The 12,814-nt window shown below is 42.3% G+C and overlaps 2 protein-coding genes across 2 annotated transcripts; one reads left to right on the forward strand and one right to left on the reverse strand.

Annotated features, from left to right (window-relative positions):
* Positions 1–1,845: 1,845 nt before the first annotated feature.
* On the reverse strand, positions 1,846–6,587 carry LOC119476775 (gap junction Cx32.2 protein-like). Its single transcript, XM_037750316.1, has 2 exons — positions 6,387–6,587; positions 1,846–3,141 (listed from the first exon to the last, which is right to left on the reverse strand). Exon 2 carries the CDS (start codon positions 3,123–3,125, stop codon positions 2,253–2,255), a length of 873 nt encoding a protein of 290 aa, XP_037606244.1. The 5' UTR covers positions 3,126–3,141; positions 6,387–6,587; the 3' UTR covers positions 1,846–2,252.
* Positions 6,588–8,961: 2,374 nt separating this feature from the next.
* LOC119476776 (gap junction Cx32.2 protein-like) lies at positions 8,962–12,343 on the forward strand. The gene is made up of 2 exons (XM_037750317.1): positions 8,962–9,083; positions 10,449–12,343. The coding sequence occupies exon 2, from the start codon at positions 10,458–10,460 to the stop codon at positions 11,211–11,213; it is 756 nt and encodes a 251-aa protein (XP_037606245.1). The 5' UTR covers positions 8,962–9,083; positions 10,449–10,457; the 3' UTR covers positions 11,214–12,343.
* Positions 12,344–12,814: the final 471 nt, after the last annotated feature.

Genomic DNA, 12,814 nt, shown 5'->3' on the forward strand with positions numbered 1-12,814 from the left:
GGGTAGAAGACGGTCAGATAACTACTAGGCCTATTAGCCCTGGTGTCTGCGTTCATGAACATGTTCAGTATAAAGATAGGGCCTGCTACTACTAATCTATGGGTTTGCTCCAGTGTTGCCAGCCAAGCACATCAGAAGTCTCATTGAGTGGCATCACTCTGCTCATTCAGCCACAGAAACCTCTTCAACTCAGAGCTCCTGAAGAGAAGGAGAGCCTGACTCATGGCTGCTTACTCTACATGTGGGACTCTTTTGATTGATTGATTGATTTATTTCGGTAGGGGAACTAATTCAACAGTGAGCAGTCACATGGTGGTCACCACACTGTTTAGCTGGGCATGATAACAACAGATGTAATTTCATATAATGCTGGATCCAGGATCACTTTAAGGTCCATAACAAGCTGACAGACCCCCCGGACATATTATCACCTTCTAAAGTTGATGCCCATCGGCCTACTCACAGGTCAGTATTAGCATCCCCTCAGAGTCTCACCACTCAGATGGAAGTCAAACGGGTTTTTAGCTCCATTGGAACCGTGAAGTAAATGTGCTGTACAACCAGACAGCCACATAGAAGGGGCTGCTGCGCACTTCCCTGTTAGTCACTCGTTGCAAAAACACGGATACATTGAACTTTTAAAAACTTGGTCACACAAGACACCAGGTGTGAGTCACTAGAGAATATCCACCATGGTGGATATTAGTGAATAATGTCCAATTTATTTCAAGTGTGTTTTTACTAAAATAAGACTCCACAGGATCACCACATCATTCAAAATATCAATATAAAAATAAATTCAATACTATAATGTCAAATAAAACAAGATTGTGCACTATAACCCCTGTAGATATCCCCAGGAGTCACTATTCTACCTCAGTACTACACTCATGACTTATATAATTATTATACAATATATATTTGCACAATGTGCAAATCCTGTGTATGACCTGTTCTGTAATGTATAGAATTGTTTATTATTTCTTTATTTTAGGCCTACAATGACCTTGGATTTGGCTACGACCATTTACAACAGGGGTGCCCAATACATCGATCGCGATCTACCGGTCGATCGCAAAGGTAGTGTGGGTAGATCGCATGGCATTAAAAAAAAAAAAAAAAATAGACGTCAGCCTATCAGAGCAGATTGAGAACTGTCTGTCAAAGTTTGACAGACGCTTTCAAGACTTTGTTTTACTGGAGCCAGTCGCTACATTCATGTGCTACCCTTTTCGGGAAGATGCTGAGGCTGATTCACTCGCATCAAAAATTACAACACTGTTTCACCTGAATTCATCTGGAGTGGAGGATGAGATTTTGACACTACAAGCTGACATTCAGCTTAAGTCCAGAGCTCATGGACAGTTCTGGAACTTACTCACAGAGGAAAAGTACCTCAACATGAGGAAATGTGCTACCTCCTTGACTGCATTATTCGGCTCTACTTATTTATGCGAGTCAGCCTTTTCCCACATGAAGATTATTAAGTCCAAATACCGTTCCACCTTGACTGATGATCATTTGGAAGTGTGCTTGAGGCTGGCTATCAGCAGCTACTGTCCGGACTATGCATCCCTGGCTGATTCCATTCAGTGCAAGTCATCAGAGTAAGGTAATGACAAAAAATGTACAGTTATATTGTACAATATGGGTTCATGCAGTTATGCAAGGTACACCAACATATATTGTACATCTAAAGAATACTCAATATATTTATAAATAAATATATGTTTTGCATTTTTATAGTAGGTAGATCATTTTGACTTGGTCATTTTATAAGTAGCTCGCATGCTGAAAAAGTGTGTGCACCTCTGATTTACAACATCAGAGCAGCTGCTTTAAAAATGACTTCCAACAGTTTAATGGCACACTCAATTATTTACTAATAATTCAAACATATATTTAAGTGATTAGTTCAGAAGTAAGCTAATGGTTTATGATCAGTTGCTATTATAAAATGTAGACATTCATTGCAGCACAATGGGACTCATATTGTCAATACAAATAGGACATATTACAGCTCTGGTACGCATGATAACAGACTGACCTCTATGACCTTTGCTGAAGAATGACCAGTGGAACAGTAGATGTGTGACACAGTGACCATCACAGTGTTTTATTCACACATTCAGTTGAGACTTTAACACAGTAAATTATAAACGTTATCATCCTGAGGCACAGTACATTTAATAATTCAATCAAGAACCAGCTGTTGATCGTATATATCACCTGTACAGAGTGTCATTCATGTATCAGGTGTCCTTCTCTTTACTGACAGACTCCATGTGTTGGTCATCGCTGCGGAGGCCTGTCAGAGCCGCCGTCGGCAGAGGCAGCATTGGGACGCCTCCATACTGCTTGCTCATGCCCCCCCAGCCTGGGTGGGACGGGCCTTGCTGTGAGCTGAGCATATACTGCTGAGCCTGACGCTGTTTCCTGGTGTCTCTGCTCTTTTTACAGATCAGGTAGATGATCTCCAGGATGTTGAGGAGCACTGAAACGCCTGAAACTACGAGCATGAAGAAGACAAAAATGGTTTTCTCTGTGGGACGAGAAATGTAACACAAGGCGCCACTGTGACGGGCACAAGGTGGAGACATAGTACAGTGGAAGTGGGCCACCATGATCACAGGGCCAAAGATGTAAAACTGAGCCACAGTGAATCCCACCTCCAGGAGGATCTTGAAGACCAGCTGGGTCATGTAAGTGCAGAAGAGGACCCCTGTTATCTTCACCTTCCCTCTGTCATCAGTATACTTGGGCTTCTTCAAGACAGTTCCACTGGTGCTGTCACACAGCTTCTCCGTCCTCCTCTTGTCCTTGTGGATTGTGTGGACAGCGTGGCCCAGGTAGACTAGGGTGGGTGTTGACACAAAGATGATCTGCAGGACCCAGTAATGAATGTAGGACATTGGGAACATCCAGTTGTAGCAGGCGTGTTCACATCCTGGTTCCAGGCTGTCACAGTAGAACTCTGACACCTCATCCCCCCAGACTTTGTCCGCAGCAGCACCCAGGACAAAGATCCTGAACAGGAAGAGGACGCTCATCCAGATCTTCCCTATCACGGTGGAGTGAGACTGGACCTTGTCCAGCAGTGAGGACATGTAAGACCAGTCCCCCATGGCTGGAAGCTAATGTCTGAAGCAGAGGAGAAACACACACACATCAAACCTACAGTTGAATGAGACGAGTACAAAGATGATCGTTTATTCATCAAGATGTCTGCGATTCCTCCCAAGATAAGAGCTTACTAAAGATAAGACCTTACTAAAGATAAGAGCTTACTAAAGATAAGACCTTACTAAAGATAAGACCTTATTAAAGATGAAACCTTATTAAAGATAAGACCTTACTAAAGATAAGACCTTACTAAAGATAAAACCTTATTAAAGATGAAACCTTATTAAAGATAAGAGCTTACTAAAGACAAAACCTTATTAAAAATGAAACCTTATTAAAGATAAGACCTTACTAAAGAAATGACCTTACTAAAGATAAGACCTTATTGAAGATGAAACCTTATTAAAGATAAAACCTTATTAAAGATGAAACCTTATTAAAGATAAGACCTTACTAAAGATAAGACCTTACTAAAGATAAGACCTTACTAAAGATAAAACCTTATTAAAGATGAAACCTTATTAAAGATAAGACCTTACTAAAGAAATGACCTTACTAAAGATAAGACCTTACAAAAGATAAAACCTTATTAAAGATGAAACCTTATTAAAGATGAGACCTTATTAAAGATAAGACCTTACTAAAGATAAAACCTTATTAAAGATAAGACCTTACTAAAGATAAAACCTTATTAAAGATAAAACCTTACTAAAGATAAGACCTTACTAAAGATAAAACCTTATTAAAGATAAGACCTTACTAAAGATAAGACCTTACTAAAGATAAGACCTTATTAAAGATAAGACCTTACTAAAGATAAGACCTTATTAAAGATAAGACCTTACTAAAGATAAGACCTTATTAAAGATGAGACCTTATGAAAGATGAAACCTTATTAAAGATAAGACCTTATTAAATACAGAGATAATGAAATAAGAAGTGTTTGCATTAAACAAACATAACTGAAAATAAAAACAACTATAATCTGTCAGAATCTAGGTGTGTGTGAAAGGGAAAGTCAGAAAACAGCTTAGAATTCCTGTCATATAAAGCTGTATTTAAACGTCCTTATCTACCTGTACGGAGCCATCCATCCATCTGAGAGCACCAACACTTCTCTAAAGAGCTTCTCAACCGGTACAGTTCTTTAGAGACTGGTGTCAGTGGGTCTACCACTGCAGCCTTTATTGATAGGTCAGCAGTAAGCTTTAAGAGCTCCTCACATGATACGGTATATAATAGCAAATCAGGCACAAGGATCTGCCATAACATTACCTTTTGTCAGTGTGGTGTCATCTATAAAAGCCTGTGTCATTTTGTTTTTCAAGTCACAAGACACAAAAAGGAAAATGAGTGAAACATGGAGGAAATGTGCAGCTGGTAGACGAGGGAGGGAGAAACATCTCTGGAACACCATGTTATGAATTAGACATTTTGCTACAGATTATAACACAGATTATAACATGGCCACTGACATACTGTACAGTCATTGTTCCTGTTCTGCATTACATGAGTTTACTGCGGAAGACAAACTGATTTTGATTTCCTGGGTGGGCTCAGCGTTGATGAGTGGTGGAAACAGAAGGACAGGATGGAGGAGGAAGATAGAAAGAAAGGAGAGGAAAACTGAAGAGCTGTTAAAGTGCAGAAACGAGGCTGGCTCGTTAAACAGACTGTGGTCCGTTGGCTGGTTTCAGACCTAGTGTACTGAGAAAGAAACCAATCAGCAACATGGAGCTAAGCAGGCTCCTGGTACCTGAGGTCTGAGCAGGTACAGTACCTGTGGTCTGAGCAGGTACGGTACCTGAGGTCTGAGCAGGTGCGGTACCTGAGGTCTGAGCAGGTGCGGTACCTGAGGTCTGAGCAGGTACGGTACCTGAGGTCTGAGCAGGTGCGGTACCTGAGGTCTGAGCAGGTACGGTACCTGAGGTCTGAGAAGGTGCGGTACCTGAGGTCTGAGCAGGTGCGTTACCTGAGGTCTGAGCAGGTGCAGTACCTGAGGTCTGAGCAGGTGCGGTACCTGAGGTCTGAGAAGGTACGGTACCTGAGGTCTGAGCAGGTACGGTACCTGAGGTCTGAGCAGGTACGGTACCTGAGGTCTGAGAAGGTCTGGTACCTGAGGTCTGAGCAGGTACGGTACCTGAGGTCTGAGAAGGTACGGTACCTGAGGTCTGAGCAGGTACGGTACCTGAGGTCTGAGAAGGTACGGTACCTGAGGTCTGAGCAGGTACGGTACCTGAGGTCTGAGCAGGTGCGGTACCTGAGTTCTGAGAAGGTACGGTACCTGAGGTCTGAGCAGGTACGGTACCTGAGGTCTGAGAAGGTACGGTACCTGAGGTCTGAGAAGGTACGGTACCTGAGGTCTGAGCATGGTAGCGGGGCAGTTTACCATAACAATTGTGCATTTTCAATAAAGCAACACATTTGGCAGGTTTATATGTTATGAAAAGGTATAGAGATAGATATCAGAGCACTGCAAATTTGGCCCCTGAGGGCCGTTGCAGCCATTTTTTATTTTTCAAGGGTGCCTTTAAAAAGGAGCATGGTGACTTCGGGCTCAAACTTCAGCCCTTACCTTCATGATAGAATGACAACCTATACACCTCTAGAGCAGCAGGATCTCCAGCTTTATATTTCTCTTTTCATCAGCAGTAAAACTGACAGATATCTCTGGATACAGCTCTGGGTCTCCAGTAACTTCTAATCACAGTTAAAGAGATACTGAACTTTGGTAGAACTTTGGGTTGTATGGCTACCTAGCCGTGATATATGACCAACTAAAGGAGATAATCATCATCGACTGCTCCTGTGAGCAGATTACAGTTTGTTATGCTTATTTTCTCTCTCCATTCACTCCCGTTGCTAGGGAAACAGGTTGCTATGGTTGCTTTCACACATTAAACCATTTGATTTGGTTAAAAGGAAACTCAGGTCCGTTTGCCCGGTTAGTAGCCTACGGTTTGTTTGGGCTGGTGTGAAAGCTCATTGATGTGGGCCTCCGTGCAGGGCTCATCACACCTAACAGCATCACCTGTCCAGAGTCAAACAGCCCTGTACCATGGTACAGTTTGATACGGGCCCCGATGTCTTTAACCTACAGACATAACACACGCTCGTCATAAAGTCAACTTCCTCAAAACGTAACTAAAATATGCTTCGTCGGTAACTTGTAATTGTGACTGATTTGTGTTAAAGAAATGCGCAGCGAAGTGAAATACCTCCTGAGACAAAATCAAATGGAAATGAAGACATGTTGTACTCACCTGTCAGGCTTCAGATATCAGAACTGGTTTTCCATGAGTCCATCCCAGAGGAGCCAGAGTGTATGAGACACTGACCAGTATGAGACTGGGTTATATGCTGCTGGGTTGGGTCAGACTGACTCAGGCTACAGACTGCCTGCTGCTCACAGCTTCTCCTTTCACTCCCTCCAGCTGCTGACCAGAGTGATGAGTCTGGTGAAAAGGTTTCATCATGTTCAGTTCCTGTAAAGGAAGCCTCAATGACCCTTAACATCACATTCTTGACCAATCCCGATCAATGTCACTCAGCGCCGACGCTCCCACCACGCCGGAGGGGGCATCATTAGGACATTATAGGCAATACAAAGATATACATATTTGCTTGAAATAATAAAATGAATTATAGTGCCACCCTCCTCCATCATCCTGTGGGTGGTTCCATTGCGCCTGACGGTAACTCAAAAGGGAACAGGAGTCGGGAGCAGGGAAGCGAAACACCGGGATGACGCTGAGTTTCCTCTGCTCAGCGAAGTTTTTCAGAACTTCATTAAAATATCCCTGCATTCATCAATGTGACAGCATCAATGCAGAACTCACTCAGAAGCTGTCATATGATGAATTAATTAACCATTTTGCAACAAGGAAATGCAGACGTGTGCGTCTGTAGAGCTTCCTGAAACTGCCTGTTCTCTAGTGCTGTATATACAGTCTATACTGTATAGACTGTATGTAGAGTATAGACAGTATAGACAGTCTAGACAGTATAGACAGTCTAGACAGTCTATACTGTCTAGACTGTATGTAGAGTATACAGTCTATACAGTCTATACTGTATAGACTGTATAGAGAGTATAGACAGTATAGTAAGTCTATACTGTCTATACTCTCTATACTGTCTATACAGTCTACTGTCTTTAACAGTGTTTGTAAAGTTTTGTAACTTTTCTTCTGTTTGGTGTGATTAATTGTATAGTTGTTTTTCTTATTTATATTTATATTTATTTAATTTGAACAACAGTAGCATCGTTGATAATTCAAATATATTTCTTTGGTTTCTTTTATTGAATAAGATTTCACTTTCAAATACTTGGACAGTGTATGTGTGTTGTTGTTTTGTGTGTTCTATAGTGCAATGTGTACTGTCTGATGGACTAACTGAACAGTTCTTTTTTCTTACAAATACAAATATTTAAATATTTAAACAGATATTTGTTGTTTTTATTTATTTCATTTTTCTTTTTTTTGGGAGGGGGGGCACCACAAAGCAATTACACCTAGGGCACACAAATGGCTAGCAGCGGCCCTGACGTCACTAAACATACCGAACATTAATATCAGCTCCTGAGAAGAGCCCACATTTAGTTCCTGAACTGGACCAAAGGTGGAACCAGAACCAGAACCTGTGACAATCTCAAGTTAACAAACACAGTGAAGTAAATGTATGTGTGCAGATGGTGTAATAGTATATACAGTCTATGTGGCTGATGCTATCAGCATATAGTGGCATCAGTATATTGTATATTGAGATCATTTAGAGACACCTGTTTATGTTAACTAGTATCATCTGATATCATTTATGAATCATAAATCCATAATTGGTTGAGCTCTCTTCACTAAGTACTGACGTAACTAGATAAAAACTAGCCTCTGATGTTTTCTTATCATAAAACAATGTGCATGTTTGTGATGTGACCACACCTTTGTCAGGTCAGTCTCATCTCTCTGTGCACGGTACAGGTGTTCTGTGCTGGATCGCTACCTGGCCCGTGCACGTTTACTTTGTGCTTATTTGCTTTAACATGAATGTAGTCTTAGAATTATACTGCACTTCTCGTGGAGACAAGGACCCTCTTGAAGACTGTGCCTCAGGATCAGGATCAGGATCAGGATCAGGTGATAAATCCCACCTGACCCACCTGAAGGCCCCGATAATGTCATGTATGTGTCATGTATAATGTCAGCCAGCATTGTGCTTCAGTGATCTTCATAAACACAATGTCAACTATCGCGGGTACAAGTAGCCGAAATGTGATTCCTCAGGAGGGTGGCTGGCGTCTCCCTTAGAGATAGGGTGAGAAGCTCAGTCATCCGTGAGGGACTCGGAGTAGAGCCGCTGCTCCTTTGTGTTGAAAGGAGCCAGCTGAGGTGGTTCGGGCATCTAGTTAGGATGCCACCTGGGCGCCTCCCTAGGGAGGTGTTCCAGGCACGACCAGCTGGGAGGAGGCCACGGGGAAGACCCAGGACTAGGTGGAGAGATTATATCTCCACACTGGCCTGGGAACGCCTCGGGATCCCCCAGTCAGAGCTGGTTAATGTGGCCCGGGAAAGGGAAGTTTGGGGTCCCCTGCTGGAGCTGTTGCCCCCGCGACCCGACCCCGGATAAGAGGTTGAAGATGAGTGATGATGAGTGAGTGTGACAATGTCAACTAAAGCAGCCCAGACCAGTTGATGAGGTGGATTTGTGCTGATGAATTGATGAACTTTAACACGTTGCTCAAGGTGACTTGACATTTTAGAGGAGGGAGGGTAATTCATGGAACAGCTGATTTGGTAACAGTTATGGGTGTCATTTTCTCAGCACTCTGACACAGTTAGGGTGTGAGGGCGGTTAGCGAGGTCTGGGAGGATTCGGATGATTTTGCAATGTCAGCCTGATTTATAAGAGGGAAGTGAGAGGATCCCAGAGACAGTACAGGGACTGAACACGGCTTCACTGAGGTAGGAACACTTATTACTGGGTGCACAGTTAATATTGTACGAATGAAATATCAATTATTAATCAGTTAAAATGTGAAATCCATGATAGAGAATTTACTTATTTGATTCTATTTCAGCCTTCAGGAATGGAAGTTTGATTAGGAACAGTCGTAAGGTAGAAAATGTTTTAATACCTTGTTATAAAATGTTATTAAATATGTTTAGAACTGGAGGTAAATGTCCGACATGGTCCTCATGTGATTTCACATCTAATATATCTGGACGCTACACTCAGCTTATATCGGCATTGGTGTCAGCCAATCAAAATCCTTATAGAATAAAACATATTTTCTGGCAACACATTTGTAAACATATAGACATGATGAATGGCATATACAACGGTAATCCGTCTATCGCTAGAAGTAGATCTTGTGTTGTCTTACAGTGTGTATTCTCTGTATACAGTATACAATCATTGTGTATTAGGGTTAGGTGTTACTCTTCAATCAGAGGTTCTGCTGCTTTCATTTATATTCTGAATAACTGATGCATGTTCCAAAAGGCTCTAAAACTCTAAAATTCTTTAAAGGTCCCATATTGTGCTCATTTTCAGATTCATACTTGTATTTTGTGTTTCTACTAGAACATGTTTACATGCTGTAATGTTCAAAAACCCTTTATTTTCCTCATACTGTCGGCCTGAATATGCCTGTATTTACCCTCTGTCTGAAACACTCCGTTTTAGCGCATTTTGACAGAATTGCAACAGAATTGCGTTGCTAGGCAACAGCTTGGGTCCATGTTTACTTCCTGTCAGCTGATGACATTCACATACACTGCAACCAGGAATAAACTGGGACACATTTAGAACGTTTATGTTTAAATCTGTGTAAAGGGTCTAAATATTGTATATTCGTGACATCACAAATGGACAGAAATCCTGACAGCTTGTTTCAAATGCAGAGTTTCTGAATACGGGCTGTGTGTATTTCCCTGTGGATTGAGCGTTTCGATACTTTCACAGTATTAATAGGACTTAAGCCTGCTTTATAATAAAAAAACATGAAAATCTCACTTTTTTATAATATGGGACCTTTAAAATCACCGTTTAGCAATCAGTGATACTTGTTGCTACCACATGAGCCTTGGCAGGATCTGTACATGTTTTCTTATTTACATTTTCAATTTCTTCTGGTTATTATTTATTTATTTATTTTCCTAAATGAAAAGATCTTTTCTGATGGAAACGCAGCGCTTCTTCTACAGAAGAGAGAGTTGGTAGATGTGGACTGTAGTTCTGCCATGTCCTGTCTCAATGTTGTTCACAGTAAGGCTGGCTCACGCTGACTGGACGGACATGTCTTTGGTTTGTCTTGTCTCTCGTAGGTTGTCATCATGGGGGAGTGGTCCTTCCTGTCTCAATTGTTGGACAAGGTGCAGTCCCACTCCACTGTAGGGGGGAAGGTCTGGATGAGTGTTCTGTTCCTCTTCAGGATCTTCATCCTGGCTGCCGGCGTAGACGACATCTGGGGAGATGAGCAAAGAAACATGAACTGTAACACCAGGAGTCCCGGCTGCAAAAACGCCTGCTATGACAAGTCCTTCCCCATGTCTCACACACGCTTCTGGGTCCTCCAGATCCTTAGCGTCTCCACTCCAACACTCATGTATCTGGGACACGTCCTGCTGGTGATTCGCAGAGAAAACAAGCTGAGGAGACGCCTGCAGCTGAAACTCGGTAACAACTGGATGATGAAAGCTCCAAAGTATTCAGATGAACATGGCAGAGTCCAGCTGAAGGGCGTCCTGCTGGTCAGCTACATGATGCAGCTACTGTTTAAGGTCCTGCTGGAGGTGGCCTTCATTGTAGGCCAGTACTTCCTCTACGGCTTCATACTGATGCCCAGTAAGATCTCATTCAGCGACTTCCCCTGTACTGGACAGGTGGACTGCTTCATCAGTCGTCCCACAGAGAAAACCATCTTCATCGTCTTCATGTTGGCGATGGCCGTCCTCTCTGTGATACTCAACATCATAGAGATGTTCCACCTGATGATCTCCAAGATTAAGGAGATGAGGAGAGACTCACAGATGCACCGTCTCAACAAACCAAACCATCAAGATCACAAATGTTCATCTGAGGGACTGTGATTACAGATGTTCATCTGAGGGACTGTGATCACAGATGTTCAGCTGTAGTGTAAGAGGTGGACTGTGAAATAAATGAGGGAATAGTGTATCAGCATGAAGACATCATCTCACTCTTTATTAACACAGATTTATTATTATTATTATTAGTTATTATTTGTATAAAACTGTCACTATATCCCGACGGTAGTATATGAGACAGGTAATCTGTGAAATAATCATGTTCCTCTGTGTCCTCCTGTACTCCTCATGACATTTACAAGATTCTACCGCGCCCCAACAAAATCAACCAATCAGAGCAGAGGAGTCTCTACAGCAGCTGTCAATCACTGCTAGTCAAACTCGTGATCTCCGACCAAACGGTCAAACTAGGCAGCGCTGATCAGATATGAGTCCAGATTCTGTTACTGTAATGCCTGTTTCTCTCCGTTCTGCACATGTGAAGTATGGTGGCAATGCCTGTTAACATTTAAATAGCAGTCAGCTCTGTTGGTAGTGTAGGTCCTACAGTGTAGGTCACTGTAGGACCTACACAGTGTAGGACCTACAGTTTAACACAAGCACACGTTGTTTGCCACTACCTCAAGCCAATTTTCATAGGAAGTAAAATCTACAGAATAACCAGTTTATTATTCGTAATTTTCCAGAAATATTGCTCAAGAATTTGTATTCAAAGATGCCATTTAGATAATAACTATCAACCGCTTATCAACTCTGTGGCTCTGGGGAGAGAGCGGGTCATCCTTTAATCACAAGGTCAGCGGTTCGATCCCCGGCTCCTACAGAAGCCCCGGTTGCTGCTCCTGATGATGGGTTAATGCAGAGTCACAGTTCATGTATGTCTGTCTCATATCAGTCTCTTCACAGTGTAGTCCTACTGGACACTACTGGCAGTAGCTCAGTCCATAGGGACTTGACTTGGGAACCGGAGGGTCGCTGGTTCAAGTACTTATGGACCAAGTACTGAGATTGCCTCTTGAGCTAGGCACCAAACCCCCAACTGCTCGGGGCACTGTCAGCTCTGCTCGCTCTGACATCGCTCCATTAATGCATGTAGGTCCTGTTTGTGCATATGTGTGTATTCAGGCCTGTGTGTATTGTGTAATATGTAAAATAAAACAGAGGGAACACAATTTTTTATTTCCCCTCGGTGATTAATAAAGTGCCTTTCTTCTTCTTCTCAAGAAACTATTACAACATAATAATTGTGGCTTTTATTTCCATGATCTTTCCATGGTAACAGCCGGTGTCCAGGCAACCCTTCCTGTTAGTGTGGAACAGACAACCACACACTTCCTCACACATCCACCCATCAGGATGAGAACATGTGACATGCCACAGATTGAGGAACTGAGTTTAGTGTTTAGTCTGCCAGTACCTACAGTCAAATATATACTGTACACACTAAAGTCACGGTTCGGTGTGTACCTCCGTTTTTGGGTTACAGTTCGGCATGTTTTTGGTACAATAGGAAAACAAAGGAAATGCAGGAAATAACTTCTTTTCATGTATTTAGATTTTTTTTTACATTCTACAGCGTCTCATTGGCCATAATTCTTACTTTGCCAGAGGTCTGTACTACGAAGCAGGATTTGGCGTTAGTG

Source organism: Sebastes umbrosus, chromosome 18 (assembly GCF_015220745.1).
Source record: "Sebastes umbrosus isolate fSebUmb1 chromosome 18, fSebUmb1.pri, whole genome shotgun sequence".
NCBI classification, from domain to species: Eukaryota; Metazoa; Chordata; class Actinopteri; order Perciformes; family Sebastidae; genus Sebastes; species Sebastes umbrosus.